At 41.4% G+C, this 15,799-nt stretch overlaps 2 protein-coding genes across 7 annotated transcripts in view; one reads left to right on the forward strand and one right to left on the reverse strand.

Annotated features, from left to right (window-relative positions):
* CLDN10 (claudin 10) overlaps positions 1-6,211 on the forward strand; it is a 54,476-nt gene extending 48,265 nt beyond the window's left edge. The window contains exons 4-5 of the mRNA XM_053310151.1: positions 972-1,079; positions 5,806-6,211. Coding sequence (XP_053166126.1) covers positions 972-1,079; positions 5,806-5,932 — 235 coding nt within the window. The 3' untranslated portion in view covers positions 5,933-6,211. The remainder of the gene's footprint in view (positions 1-971; positions 1,080-5,805) is intronic.
* Positions 6,212-6,882: 671 nt separating this feature from the next.
* DZIP1 (DAZ interacting zinc finger protein 1) overlaps positions 6,883-15,799 on the reverse strand; it is a 70,323-nt gene continuing 61,406 nt past the window's right edge. For all 6 annotated transcript variants that reach the window (XM_053310139.1, XM_053310142.1, XM_053310141.1 and 3 more), the window contains 4 exons: positions 14,113-14,312; positions 11,463-11,590; positions 8,521-8,704; positions 6,883-7,230 (listed from right to left, as the gene is read on the reverse strand). In XM_053310139.1, coding sequence (XP_053166114.1) covers positions 7,148-7,230; positions 8,521-8,704; positions 11,463-11,590; positions 14,113-14,312 — 595 coding nt within the window. In that variant the 3' untranslated portion in view covers positions 6,883-7,147. The remainder of the gene's footprint in view (positions 7,231-8,520; positions 8,705-11,462; positions 11,591-14,112; positions 14,313-15,799) is intronic.

Consider the following 15,799-nt stretch of genomic DNA (forward strand, 5'->3'; position numbering starts at 1 on the left):
AGTTCAAAACCAGCTTGCGGGGGGGGGGGGGGACTAAGTTGAGTAGGTCTGCTCTAGTCCTTCCAAAAAGCATTTGAATAGACAGTGAAACATTTATATATAGTAATATATTCCAACTGCCCATCTCCAGAATGGGCTGTGTATCTAATTGTGCTAAATGAATCTCAAACAGTGGCTGGGTGTCAGACTAATCCTTGGAGGACTGAGGTTTGAAGCTCACCATGAAGCTCACTGATTGACCTTTGGTTAGTCACTCTCAGCATAACACTCTAAGATACTGAAAGCATAAAATAAGTGGACGGGGGAGGGGGGAGGATGACCATGTATGCCACCCAGAGCTGCCTGAAAGACGCATGGGTTAACATTATTTTTGGTCTGGCAAGTGATGAATATTGAGAGACAGAAAATGGATAATAGATCTACTTCCCAGCATGTTTACATTCACTCTCACCAAAGAAATGGTGGTTGGAACTGGTGCTTGGGACAATTTGTGCCCTCAGATTAGTTGAGCACCTATTAGTGTCAATGTAAGCCTCCCTTGCAGCAAACTCATCTGATGTGGTTGTTCAGCAGCAGTACAGAGTGCCTTTTTCTCCAAGCCAGAAAAAGAAGGAAACTGCTTTGACATTGATCTATTCATTGTGTACCTGAACAGGGATGACCTATTCTGGCATGTTGGAAATCGATTGGACATGCTTCCATTTCAGTGGTGGTTGCCAGAGTATCTATAACTATAGCTGTTTAATTTATGAAAGGCAAATATTCAGAAGAGTTAAAAGTTCTGAAGGATTTTCTTTTTCATTTTCTTTTGCAATAATAGCACATACAGCTTCTGCAATGCTGTTTAGTAAAATGTATGTTAATATGTTGAGTGGCTTTGTTTATCTTGGTCACACAAAAAATATAAAATCAGTGAGACCTATTTGCTGATGAAATTATTTACCAAGCATGAATGTATCACTTTCCTGCAGGTATGAATTAGGAGCGGCTTTGTTCATTGGATGGGCTGGAGCATCACTTTGCATAATTGGCGGCAGTATATTCTGCTTCTCAATTGCTGAAAACAATAAAACTCCAAGGTACAGAACACACCAGCTTTATTGAAATTAATGTATTAGCATATTTCTAATTATTAAATGTGTAAGAAGGTAAGTTATGCAGATCCAGTTTGCATATCTTTCTAAAACAAGCTTACAGTTAGGGTTTGGGAAAGATTGCTTGAAAGAAAAATAATAATGGGATTTTAAGACTTCGATCCCCTCCCTCTCCTTTTAAGGAAAAACCTTTCTTGATATGACTTGCCTATATAAGGTTTTCGTTTAGTATTAGATGCCATCTGGCAGAAGCTGATAGCAAAAATCTTCATTTGTGTAATGTAGATACCTCACTGTATCATATTTATTGCTCTTAAGCAGCATGAATTCCATGATTCAAGAATTGGGACAATTATCTTGGGGTCTATCAGTTTATGCTTTCACAGGAGAGTGGATTTAGGAGTACCAGATGCAGACAGCCACCATCTTGACCCAGTGGTGGCTGGTGATTCCTGGGACGGGAGTGGGGGGAGGCACTAGGCAAAGCAAGTGATGGGTGCAGTCACAGGTAGTGAGAGGTGGAGCCAAGACTAGGCAGGTAATAGTAATAACTGGCAAAGTGTAGATTTGTAGCTGAGTGCGATCAAAATACAAACACACACAAGCACACAAATCTTAGTTGCTCATCAGCAGAGATACAAAAGAAATATGGAAAACTTCAGTGGCTTTATAGTGCTTAACAAGACTACAGCAGTGTGTAGATTTGTATCTAACACGGCAGGATCTAAACACAAGTGCGCGCGCGCGCACACACACACACACACACACACACACACACACACACACAGAACTGTACAAGCCACGAGTAAAGCACAGACCAGCTACAAAAAGATGCTTCTGTGGAAGGTAAATGCATTCTGAAGTCACTAGGATTATTAATTCACTGCCTGATTATTTCAGAAATGAATACTAACGACAAGAAAGGACTCTGAGCCAGTGAGGTCCAGTAGTTAGTGTGCTGGATTAGATTAGGGAAATCCAAATTCAAATCCCCATTCAGCCATGAAACTCAGTGGGTGACTCTGGGACAGTAACTTCTTTCTCAGCATAACCTTCCTCTTGGGACTGCTGGGAGGATAAATCTAACCCTGTCCACCACACTGGAGGAAGCACAGACGATAACTGAAAAAGTAAATAAATCTATAGAACCCACAAGTAAAGCAGAAACCATTTACAAAAGTGGAGAAGAAATGCATTCTGAAGTTACAAGGGAGGCTCTGCCTACCTATTTAAAAAATGCATACATAAATAATAGAAAAATAACAGGTTTTTCAGTGCTGCTTGGTGCAGCTATGAACCATCTCCTGTAACCTAGAAGCAGGGATTCTCAACATTGGGTTCCCAGATGTTATTGGACTTCAACTCCCATAATCCCCAACCAAAGGCCACTGGGCCCGGGGACTATGGGAGTTGAAGTCCAATATCATCTAGGGATCCAACATTGAGAATCCCTGACCTAGAGGACATCATTGGAAGCAAAGATGCATGGGGACACCCTCTCCCTACTCCATGCCTGCTGGATAGCTGGGTGCCACTCTCTGCCCACCTTGGATACCCACCACTTAGCCTAGGTTTCCATCTTAGCAAGCAACACATTTTAATAGAGATCACTTCCTTAATCCATGCCCAATGAACCGTAACCCCCAGGAGAAATATTAACGTTACAGATACTGACCACAATCCAGAGAAAAACCTGATTAGCTCTCTGCATAGTAAATTGATTTTAAAAATAATTTTCCTTCCAACAGAATTATGTTTTCTCTACATATCCACACTCACATGGAAAGCCACTTCTGCAATTTTTTGGAAAGCAGTTTGGATTCAGCAATCCATTCATATGCTCTAAAAGAACCTTTTGGTTTCTTATGCCAGTTTCTAATCTTAGTCCAGTCTTATAGTTTGTTGTTTTTTCAAATATTTTATGCCATGTCATTTTGGGAATGGGCCATAATGCTTTGCATACAGATCAGACATCAAGGGAGAGAGAGCAGAGGTTGCATTCCTCCCTTCCAAACAAATACAAAACTAATAAATAAATTATTATTAATAATAATTTGCTGCCATAATAATAATAAGAATAAGAATAAGAATAAGAATAAGAAGAAGAAGAAGAAGACAGCAAAAAATCAGATTTACCAACAGCCAGCCTGCCTGCTCTTTAACCAAAATGGTGATGGTTTTCTTCTGAGTAGCTAAAAGAAAAATATTTCCTCACCCTCTGGACACTCTGAATGGCTGCCTCAGGATTGAGTCAGCCTCTCTGATTGGTTTATAGGGTGGTCCTAGGACCCCCCACTTCTCAAAAACAAAAGTGAGCATGCTTATTAGCTCTGCCTTATTAATATTTTAAAAGTTCTGAGGCTTTTCATTTATTCTGTGCTACTGTCGCCACCTCACAGCTCTTAAAGCAGTAGCAGGCTGCAGGTAAGAGCAGCAGGGAACAAAAGAGGGAGGCAATAGCCACACAAAATGGAGGCAGAGACAACATGGCTGACTGAGAAATTTAAGGTGAGCACCACCCACTTTGCCCATAGGTAAGATCTGCCCCTGTCCTCTTGACCATCCATACTGATGTAGCAAGGATAGTTGCCACCATACCTCCTACTGTGTTCTTTCCAAGGTCCCATTGCTTTCTTGTTCTTCATCTGTTGAAACAAATAGGACTTCTCCCCCCATATTATATGGGCAGTGGAAAGGATGAGCAATGGGATCTGGGAAAGATAACTGTTGTAGCTCCTGCGCCTTTGGTACTGCTAACGATAAATGTTTGTAATCTGGCAATTCTAGATGGACTGTAAATAAGTCTGTTGGAAGGGAAAGCCTTGAAACTAGTTTTGTAAAAAGCAAGCAGCAATGAGTTCTGAGTGGCAGAGGAGTTTTTTCTAAAGTAAGGGCTCACTGTGTAGGATTCAGAAAGTTCGGCTTTCCATATATCTGAAGATGATAGCTTCTTATTTGAAACCAAGGCTGGTGTGATCCAAAGAGCTATGTAGGATCACAGAAAGGTCTTGTCTTAGTCCAGTGAAATATTTACTTCAACAGCAGCCCTTTGCTGTCCCTGATCTCATATTCCTGATCACAGGAAACATTCTTCATGTTATATGGTATTGATAAGGAGATGCTGTTTGGGGAAAACTGTAATGCTTCCTTGGGTTCATGGTTTCAATTTTGGCCCAAGGATGTGAAATCAAAAGGCGGGGGGGAACTTGGGGGTGAGGGGGTGGGATTATGTGAGTGACAGGATGTAGCTGTTGAAGGTAACGAACATTTTTTTTTAATATGAAGATATGAAGCCCAACCAAGCCAGTAGGGCTCAGATTAGATCCCATGCCCTGAGAGGTTGACTGTCCTTTGTCTGACTCTTCATAATCAAGAAGTATTCCATAGACACAGCTTCTTTGAGATGTGTGTGTGGTGGTGGAGGTCTGTAACTTATAGCACCCTTCTCTCCCTTAATTTGGCCACACGCTCTTGACTTCTAGCCTGATAGAACCGTCAATAGTTTGACACATTTTGATAATTTTAGGGCATGTTGAGCTCCCTACTTTATAATGCTTTATAGGGATGCTCTTGTAGGTCATTCTCATGATTTCTACAGATATCCTGAAACATCATATGTGCTGAGAATCAATAAGTTATTTAGGCTATCTGTGGCTGACATCTGGGTAAATACAGCCTTATGTCTTCCTCGCACTATAGTTTTAATAATGGGAGTGACTCAGGAGAGTGAGTGCTCTTACTAGTGAACATAGAAAGGCTTCCTGGAAGACTCCTGTTTTGATTCTTAATTCCATCATTTTGGTCACAATGGGACTACTTCTTGGAACTGGAAAAATATTAAGTGTAGTTGTGCCAAGTCAGTGTCGACTCCTGGTGACCACAGATCCATGTGGTTTTCTTTGGTAGAATACAGGAGGAGTTTACCATTGCCATGTCCAGTGAAGTATGAGATTATGCCTTTCAGCATCTCCCTATATTGCTGCTGCCTGATATAGGTGTTTCTATTAAGTATAGACTGTTATCTAAAATAATTTAGGAAGCAGATTCTAACAGTCATTTTAGTTGCGGCAGTGAACACATCCAGATTAGTCCTGCTTGTCACAGGGAGGAAAAAACTCACTACATTGCTATATAACCTGGGTGCACCATTGAGCCCCTATGGGGAAATCAAAGGCTGCTGTGCTCACAGTTGTGCTGTGAAACTTCCAGCCATGGGGAAAGCATGTGCATCAGCAGTGATTATGACTGGGTTCATGTCCCAGTGCTTGGATTATACCATCCAATTCTATCAGCTGCCTTATCAGTACAACAGTTCATAGGACTATTAAGATCACCAAACTGGTTAAGATACTATATGGAGATAAACTGACAGTTCAATTGGGAGGATTCTATTGGCTTAGTGTCACATAATTTTGGTTTAAAATGAAAAGCTCTGTGAAGTGGGCTGCTGGGAAATCCAATTAAAATTTAACCTACATTTTACTCTTACTATATAAGAGTAAATAATTGGCCAGGGTTGATCTTTCACATAGTTTCTTTATGCTTGGATAATAGTTCCCCATCAGCCAACTTAGGGTTGTGTATGACTAGTGGCCCAGCTGGGGGTGAGCATCTTATCAGCATCCACTAAATTCAGTGTGGCCAAGTTCCACATACACATTCTGTTTGTCTTTGGGAACAAGCTGTAAATGGTAACTTTCTCACTTTTCAGGATGGGATATGTGTATAACAAAGCAGCTTCCGTGATGTCTACTCGAACAAAGGCCTACAACAGCTCAGCAGAATTTAAAACATCCAAAGCTCCTCCAAAACACTTTGACAAGAATGCATATGTCTAGTCCAAATGGCTCCAAGAGTCAATGCATTTTTAAAAATCACATTTGTGCTGTTCGTTCACAGAATGATTTTTAGAAAGGTACTGGTGTCATTAACACCAGGAGTAAGAATATTTTATAAATGAATTTTTTCCTACTTGATGTAAATTTTTCCTCATGTATTGTTTTAAGATTTATACTGATGTTATGCATAAATTATATCTGTAAATCATTTGCTATTTTTGCTTTCAGTAAAAAAACAAAAAAACATTTTCAAATAAAGTTAGGTCATATTGGTTATGACTAATGGTCTCAAGAATTCTACAGGTCAGAGCTGCAGGAGGTCTTAAAGTTACAACTTTAAGATGAAAACATCTGTGTTTGATATCCTGGGACCCAATTTTAACAGTGTCCAAATATATCAAGACAAATAAGCTGAAACATGGTCACAGTAACTTATTATGCTATATGACAAACTATAAGTCATTGCTTCCTAAAGATTTCAGCCCCAAATCCATCTTCTCTGGGTAATGTTGAGGGTTTGGTCACAGAAAATGAATCCCTCTGGTTGCAGAGGTGGGGCTCCACAATGCCTACCAAGCACAGTGTCATCCCTGTTCCAATGCTGCTCCAGTTTGGAATGAGGGAAGCAGCGTTATGCTGTGCTTGGTAGGCACGCAGGAACCCTACCTCCTGTAGTCAGTGCAGGCCTGCTTTTGAGTAGATTGCAGCAGCGTGCATGTATCTCACTTGGCTCCAAGGTGGATTGTGCAGTATATGAATCACTGTGTTGATGTGTGCCAAATATGCAGTGTGTGTGGCAGGGTGCACAGTCAATTCTCTTTTAATCAAGGGAAGTCTTCTGCTGGTTCCCCACAGAACCCTTTTAAGTATGGATGCTCAAAGTGACACCATTTCCCCCCCAACCTTGGCACTTTCCTGTATGCTTGTGAAGGAAGAAAGTAACATTTGAATGAAAAGAAGTACTTTATTTAAGGTGTTCACATTTTATATAAAGCCTCATATAAAGAACTTTTAAATATGTTTGTTTAATAAAAATAAAATACTGGGTCATTTAATATTGTTTATTGAGGACTAATACTTTCTTAAAAGTGGGAGCTAGCTAAAAGTATTCAGAAAGACACCAGAATTTTGTAAACAAAAGTTCCTTGTTAATACACAAGAAAAATGAACAGAAATCAATTTGTTGTAGATCAAACCTTATTCCTAAGGTGACAATCAGATATCTGAAGAATCACTCCAGTCTGTGACGGTGACTAAACTGCTTTTTAACGTGCTTGTTGTATCTGGATCTTGAAGACCTATTTAAAAAGAAAACAGAAATCTGCAGTGACAGGAGATTCTAGTATTCCCCCGTGTTCAGCCAGATTTTTTTCACTGAATTTTCATGTCTAACTGTGGCTTGCCAACACTGGAACCTTCTACGTTTCATGCTCAGTTGCCCACATGATACACAAGGTAACATTCCTGATTGGCCAGTGCTGCTGTGCACACGGAAGCTCGTCCTGACATTGTGCAAGAATGCAGCTGCACAATTATATACACACTACAGTGTACACACTACGGTGTGCAAGCACTTGCACAATGGAATGTGCATTGTAAACAGTGCTAAGTAAGTGCTGGAACACCGTTATAAAGTAGTTGTGCAACTGCACTCTTGCACAACATTGCCCAAAACCAAGAAAAAAACCCATGTGGTACCTTTAAAAATAATTTCCTAAGCTATAAATGCCACCATTTCAAATCCAGGTAGCCATCATCTCATCTGCTGAGGGTTTTAAAGCTAGAGAGCGTATATGTGATCGTGGATAATTTTGTTTCAGCGGTAAACATTTCTTATGTCAATCTGCAGTGTTAAGGATGAACATGTGGTTACTTTCAATGGGACTCATGGGGTTCAACAGCCCTTATTTCCAAAGTCTATCCTGAGCAATAGGACTCTCTACTGGGATTTGTTAAGGCACACTAGTTCCTGAGGCTTATCACAAAAACAACAGTACTCTTACCCTAACCCTACTCTTGATTATTTCAAACACCACCAAAACAGAATTGTACCCAATTCCATTGACAGACTGTAGCCTACAGATAATACTGTTGAATGGAATATCAAACCCATCACTATCGGGAATGTAGCCAAAAGCTGTAACCATTTCATCACTGTGCCCAATTAAAAACAGATAAATAAAAGGTAACCGTTTTAAAAATTTGATATAGGGACATATATTTTATAATTATTTCTATTAGTATACCAGATACTCATCAATGTTTTTCTCAAACACATATTTTAGCCAGGGTAAGAGATGGCAAGACCCTTCATGAGTGGTATTCTTGTGACTATGAACTAATCCCTGGCACTATGACTCTGCAGAGAAACCCAACAGTTGGTAGAGCAAAAGTAGCAACAGGATCAATGCAGCTGTCGCGTTGCTTAAAGGTTTGTTGTTCTGTAAGATGCCTTGATGTTTTGTTAGGTGTTGTATAAATCATTTTGTAAGGCATCCTGTAAGGTCTTTTTAAATCAAAAGGTGGGGACATTTTAAAATTAAAATATCTAAATGACTGAATAGTGGCTGTTCCTGCCATTAATATACCTTCTTCCTTGGTTGCTTTCCCCATAGCAGTTCCCCATGCCTGGACCATGGTTGTTGCATTTGCATCGTTCTTTTCTATGGCAGCTTCTGTCTTAACTTTTTCATCTTTTGCTGGCAAAGGGTTTTCTTCTTCTAGGGATGACAAATCCCAGTCATCCTCATCCTCATCAACAACTCCTGTGAACTAATAAGAAAACAAGAAATACAATTTCTTAAATCAATTTCTTTCTTTCTTTCTTTCTTTCTTTCTTTCTTTCTTTCTTTCTTTCTTTCTTATAGAAGCAGTCTCTGCAAGTCATTTCATAGACAAACATGAAACTGTGTTTCCTTAAGACGAGATAAATTAATATTTTCTGCTATTAACAAAGCAACGTTTCTGGAAGCTGGAACCACCACCACCACACACACAAAAAAGCAATGGTTTTGGTTTATTCTGTTTTCTTAAGTAAATAGATGTGGAGAAAAGAAGTCCTGGGGAACTGGAATATTGGCATAACCATAAGGTAACCATAACCATAAGGTTACTCTAGTAAAGACAGCAGTGCCCTCTACTGACAGGAGGCTACAATATGCAGCATCATGCCAAAGAATAAAATGCACTTGTTATTTACCAACTGCATATCTCAATATTTTAAAAACAAATCCACATGTAAAACATTTAGGCACATTGTGACCCAAATTAAAGAGTTTTATATGCCACACCAATTTCAGAAGAGGAGAGTTAGACACATGCTTCATTGATTTCAGTCAATGGAACATTAGCATGCTTAATTGTGACTGACTTGGTTTGAAGGGAAAAATAATATTAAAAATTATTTTAGATCATTTTACAATTGTGCTTGTCAGGTAGCATTTTGTGGAAGTTTTTTTGTTTTACCCCAAAGCTTAGAGATGTCCTTATCAGGGAGATGGGTGGTAAGGGAAACAAGGATGGGGGAGGGAAAGAGCCTTTCCCTAGATTTCTATTGTTTTTATCCTATTTATTTATTTTAAAATATTTATACCCTACTCCTCCAGTACACTACTGTTCAGGGTGGCTAACAACAATAAAATAGACACAATATACAATAAAAGTAATAAAAATATCCAAATTGAGTAAAGTAAAAAGTCAGGTTAAAAACCACAATTAGTATAAAGTTCAAATTTTTTTAAAAAATTAAAAAGCTAAAAACTGAATTATAAAAACTAAAAAACCTACCAGATATAACCAAAAATTGAGCATTAAAAAGCCTCCTTTAAAAAATGTGTTTTTAGTTGTTGTTTTTAACAACACTGAGGGAGGGAGAATGGCGCAGCTTTTCAGGGAGGGTGTTCCAAAGCCGAGGGGCCACAACCGAAAAGGCCCTGTCTCTAGCCCCCGCCAACCAGATCTGTTAGTGGCAGGGCCATGAGCAAGGCCTGAGACGATAAATGGAGTGCCCTTGCAGATTCATATGGGTGAATGCGGTCCGACAGGTTCCCTGGCCCCAAGCTGTGTAGAGCTTTAAAGGTCAAGACCAGCACCCTGAATCTAGCCCGGTAACCAATGAACCTGCTGCAGGATGGGTGTGATACTCATGAAATGACTTGCACCCAACGAGCATCCTTGCAGTGGCATTCTGGACCAGCTGAAGCTTCCGAACAGTCTTCAAGGGCAGCTCCACGTAGAGCACATTGCAGTAGTCCAATCTGTATATTACTAATGCATGAGTGACTGAGGTCAGGTCCGACTTCTCCAAGTAGAGTTGCAGCTACCACAATAGTTGGTAAAAGGCACTTTTGCACACCACCGCCACCTGCACCTCCAAGGACAACGTTGGGTCCAGAAGCACCCCAAGCTGCGAACTTTGTCTTTCAGAGGGAATGTGACCTCGTCCAAGACCAGATTTACTTCATTACTCGGATGGTCAGGTCCACCAACCCAGAGCACTTCTGTCTTATCTGGATTAAGTTTCAGCATGTTTGCCCTCATCCAGTCCCGAACAGCCTCCAAGCCCTGGTTCAGAGCATCCACTGCCTCTCTGGTGTCTGCTGTCTTAAAATATAGGTAGAGCTGGGTGTGATCAGCATACTGATGGCACCTCAGCCCACACCCACTGTTGACCTCTCCCAGGGGTTTCATGTAAATGTAACCTAGGCCTCAATTCTCTAGTTAAAGGGAGAGCAGGCAGTGGTGAGCAGTGCAACCCGTGGTGGTGGGGCCCAAGTGGGAAAGTAAACGAGCCACAGCTGCATCTCTCTTCCTTGTCCTTTCTTTCTGCCCTTCCCCAGCTGAAATTGGAGCTGCCAGCCTGTGTAGCTCCAGTTACAGCTGGGGCAGGGACTGGGGTGAAAAGAGAGAAAAGCACGCAGGCAGGGCAGGAAGAGAGACAGAGATGCAGTGGTGGCATGTGCCCCACCCTCCACCCATGGCCACCACTGCAAGCGAGTCAATTTACAAAGAGGCACTCCTGCTGGCCTTAAAACTGTTCAGGGTTTTTTAAAAAAGCTGTAGCCTGCATTTTGAATTTGAAACTAAGCAAGAGCCAATGCTGCTAAAGAGCTTTTGATGGCAGGTAAGCAAAGCGGCAACACTCTGACTTGTCATGCTCTGAAAGCTGCTACTCCCGAATATGCTTTTTGCATTGCTCCAGCGAAATAAGGACTGATTCAGGCACCTGGATTTTACGGAGGTTGGAAAGGAATAAAGCTGCAAGTTGTTTTAAGAGTTAGGTACTTCTTGTATTGAACAAATTCTAAGCATAAACCACCTTGTGATTATTTTAATGAAAGGCGGTATATAAATTTAACAATTTTTTAAAAAAAATTTTAGCAGAGCCAGATTAGTTTCCAGAAAATAATTTTGAAAGGAATGTTTTACAACAATAAAATTATTCATTGAACTTAAACTGAATACGGGAGAACTTCAGGGATGAAAACGTATTTCCATTCAGAAGTAGGCCATTTGCTATACAATCAAATACCTTTACACCTTGAGCATTCTTTTGAAAGGATGCTGGGACAACACTAATTCCTCCTGCAGGTTTGTTTTCCTTTCCTTGGCTCGAAAGATTCTTTTCCACTTGGTCAGTCCCTCTTTGGGTAAATGCACCTACATAAATAGGCAAATGAGGGTCAGTCAGTCTATAAACCAAATCTTGGAAGCATGGGATGCAATCAATGAAGCACTGCTGCGTCACAATCTCCCTTCGGCTGTGCAATGGGACCATGTGACGGAATGCACTCTGGGTCTCCAGGCACTGTGCCAAACACATCTTGCGAGTAAGTCATAGCTCATTTGTAGAAGACGTTCTGGAGATTACATCATATACAAAATGGTCAAGCTACATTCTTCTCCAACGACACCACCCCAGGTTACTAAAACGAAAAGAATTTCAAAACAGAATTCATGGTCATGTTTATTAAACATGAACAGGAGTAATTCGAATTGTGGACATATTTTTTAAGATAGTGGCTGATATGAGGCACAACTTTTACAGAGCTGGGAGAGGTCGGTGCCACCAGTGTGTAGCTTGCAGAAGCAGTGGTGCTGCTGTCCAAACTGGTGGCTGTGCAAGCTGCATCCCTGCAGTTGCTCCCATTGTGGCAAATTCAAAAAACCGCTTGTGAAACCACCAGACCGGACAGCAGCACCACTGCATCTCTGTACACAGTGGTGGTAGCGCCAATGTCATCCAGCTCCACAACTGTTGTGTATCATGCTAGCCACTGGCTGACATTCTGTGCAGTGAAACATTGGGCAGTACAGACCCATCTGTGCTGCTGCGGGGCTCTAAATCACCCAGTGACACTGCTGCTCAAGAGGACAGTACTGGCACTGCTGGTTCTTGCACAACTGTACATTGCTTCCTTTATTCCCAGTAATGTATTTCATTATACTCAATGTCACACTTGTGTGGTATGTTGCAAGAGTCAGGAATAATAATATTGCCCTGTTGCAAGAGTCAGGAATAATAGTATTGCCCTCTTACACAGCAGCTTTGCTGGGTGATTTGGATCCCTGCAGTGGTGTGGGCAGGTTTGCATTGCCCACATTTCACTGCCCAGAACATCAGCAAGTATGGACCCCCCAAAGGGGACAAGGATAGTAAAGGATGCCTGTATCAAGACTGTAGGCCCCATGGGTTGTAACTAGGGATGTGCGAATTGATTCGAGTACAAAATGATATGTACCCGAATCTGGCTGATTCGGGTGATTTGTAGACAGAACAAATCAGCCCTGTGCTCAATTGCCCAGATTCGGGTACAAAACAAATCACCCCAGATTCAGACCTGAAAAATTCAGAGATTTGGACCTCCATTTTGTGGCCAAAGTGGGTAGGGTGGTAGTGCCCTATGGGTGTAAGCTACCACCCAGATTTCAAAGAAATTGGGCAAAGGGGTGAATGTTTTTTGTTTTTTTTAAAGTTAGTGCAGCTTTAAGCTTTTCCCCATAAGGAATAATGGGGATTTCAGCAGCCTTAGTTATAATTTCCTGGGTGGGTGGGGGGAGCACCAGGGTAGTCCAGAGCAGGTTGTGGTGGGTGGTAAGCTACCACCCAGATTTCAAAGGAATTGGGCAAAGGGGTGTTTATTTTGAAGTTGGCATGTTTTGGGGGCAGATTCAGGGCAGAAAAGGGGTTTTGGGGTCAAAAGAGTGAGTCAGGTGGTAGTGCCCAATGGGTGCCTGCTACCACCCAGATGTCAAATAAGCTGGTGAAAGGGGTGGTTTTTAATTTTTTCTGAAGTTTGTGCATCTTCATTCATTCATTCGATTTCTATACCACCTTTCCAAAAATGGCTCAGGGCAGTTTATTCAGAGAAATAACAAATACGTAAGATGGGATCCCTGTCCCCAAAGGGCTCACAATCTAAAAAGAAACATCAGATAGACACCAGCAACAGCCACTGGAGAAATGCTGTGCTGGGGGTGCATAGGGCCAATTACTCCCCCCCTGCTAAATAAAGAGAATCACCACGTTAAAACTTTTTGCTAGGTTAGCAGGGGTTTTTCTTTAAGCTTTTCCCCCATAGGGAGTAATGGGGAATTTCAGCAGCCACATAACTCTACTTGGGGAGCACCATGGTGGCCCAGAGCGGGTTGTGGTGTAGTGCACATAGGGTGCCAACCACCCCCAAAAGACAAGCCCACAGGGCACTGGGATTTACTGTTTTCAATGTCTGAAGTTTTCTGAGAGTTTATTCTCTGGTAGGAAATGAGAGTGGATTCATTTCCTACCAGAGAATCTACTCTCAGAAGAACACCTCAGATACCTATACCAATACCAAAACCCGCTCTGGGGCATCCTGGTGCCCCCCAAGTGGAGTTATGGGGTTGCTGAAATTCCCCTTTATTCCCTATGGGGAAAAAGCTTAAAGATGTGCAAACTTCAGAAAAAAATTAAAAACCACTTTCACCAATTTATTTGAAGTCTGGGTGGTAGCAGGCACCTGTTGGGGCACTACCACCTGACATATGATTATCATCTCTTCAGCTCAGTTCTGTATAGGAAACTCAAACCATGCAGAGTATGGGTTGGGCACAGAAATCAGGGTGAATCTGTCAGCTGCGCCTCCTAAGGTGCTGCATGCCTGCTCCTCTGTCCTCAAGCAACCTATAACATTAACGTGTACCTTTTGAAGGCTTAATATTCACTTTAATTTCTTCCACCACATCTTCTTCAGGAGAATTCATGTCACTCTGACTTGCAAATCTTGACAAGTTGATCTTGCTGCCACTCTTGGATGGTTTAGGTTGAGATAACTCTGGTGAGATGTAGGAGTGCATGATGTCATTATCCTCCACTTCTTCCTCGGAGCTAAATGGTGGGGTTCTAAGAGGAGAAAACATTCACCTCAGCATGTGTTACTGCCACACTTGCTGCTCACTAGTCACTCACTAATACCATCATTCAGATTGTGGCATATCTGGAAAAACCTATCAATTTACTCCCATTGAGTAAATGGAGCATTGCCATTTTTAACAGCTGTTAATCCAGAACACCACCACTCAACAATGAATTGGTTAAAGAGGAAAGATCTTGACCAATCTAAACTATTTCTCACATATTTAAGCTCTCTAGGAAATAGTTATTTGCAAAGAAACATTCAACACAGAGTAAAGGAAATACATAATTCCGTTTTAAGCCCCTCTTATCAGGAGTCAATACTACCCATCTACTCAATTCAATTCTGCTGAATTTATCCAGGTTAAAAAAAGTAGATGGCATTAGCCAGTCATTATTATCTATGGTTATCACTTTGTGCCCAGTATAAGCAGCTGTTTTAGCACAAGTGTATAGTACAAGCAGGACTGTGCTTAACCAATCTGCCTTTGAGTTCTTTGCTCGTGTTATTTGTATCCAAATAATCCAAGTGTTTATTCTGTTTTTAAACAAATTTTCATGAAGAAATGTGTAAGTAGCTTCTGGTGAAGACCAAGAAATCAGGAGTACACAGTCCTCTGTCTTTCCCTATTCTATTACTTTGTCCTCAAGGAACACATTATTTTTCCCCTCACTTTAAGTTTTTCTTGAGAACATTACTAAAATTTCCAAGCAACTGGACCATTTGAATCTTGGAAATGAATTTAGCAAAACAGTGTGCAGAATTTTATTGTTCATTCTTTGCATTATTTAGAGACCAGAATCTGGGTTTCCTAGCAGCACATATTGAACTCACAAACAGCCCTAAGTAGGGATGTGCACAAATCAATTTTTTCATTTTGATTTGTACCCGAATCAAATCACCCCCCAGTTTGTTTTGGGTCTGAATCTGCCTCCCTGAATCACTCCAGATTCTATTTGTACCTGAATTTTCCGAATCTGAATTGATTCTGGGCAAAAAAAGGCGTCCCGGGAGCAAAAAAGTGGGTGGGTGGTATTGCCCAATGGCTGGAAGCTACCACCCAAATTTCAAAGAAATTGGGTAAAGGGGTGATTTTTAAAGAATTTTTGAACTTGGTGTGTCTTTAAGCTTTTCCCCATTGGGAATAATAGGGATTTCAGCAGCCCCATAACCAGGGTGGCCCAGAGCGGGGTGTGGTGGAGTGCATATAGGGTGCCAAACACCCTCCAAATAGACAAGCCCATGGGGCACTGGGTTTTGTTGTTTCTGAGGTGTGCTTCTGAGAGTAGATTCTCTGGTAGGAATGAGAATGGATTCAATCTCTCAGAAGCAAACCTCAAAAATAACAAAACCCAGTGCCCCATGGGCTTGTGGGGGGTTGGCACCCTATGCGCGCTACACCACCACTCGCTGTGGGCCACCCTAGAGCCCCCCAAGTATGTGGCTGCTGAAATTCCCCATTATTCCCTATGGG

This window comes from Hemicordylus capensis, chromosome 3 (assembly GCF_027244095.1).
Source record: "Hemicordylus capensis ecotype Gifberg chromosome 3, rHemCap1.1.pri, whole genome shotgun sequence".
Taxonomy (NCBI): domain Eukaryota; kingdom Metazoa; phylum Chordata; class Lepidosauria; order Squamata; family Cordylidae; genus Hemicordylus; species Hemicordylus capensis.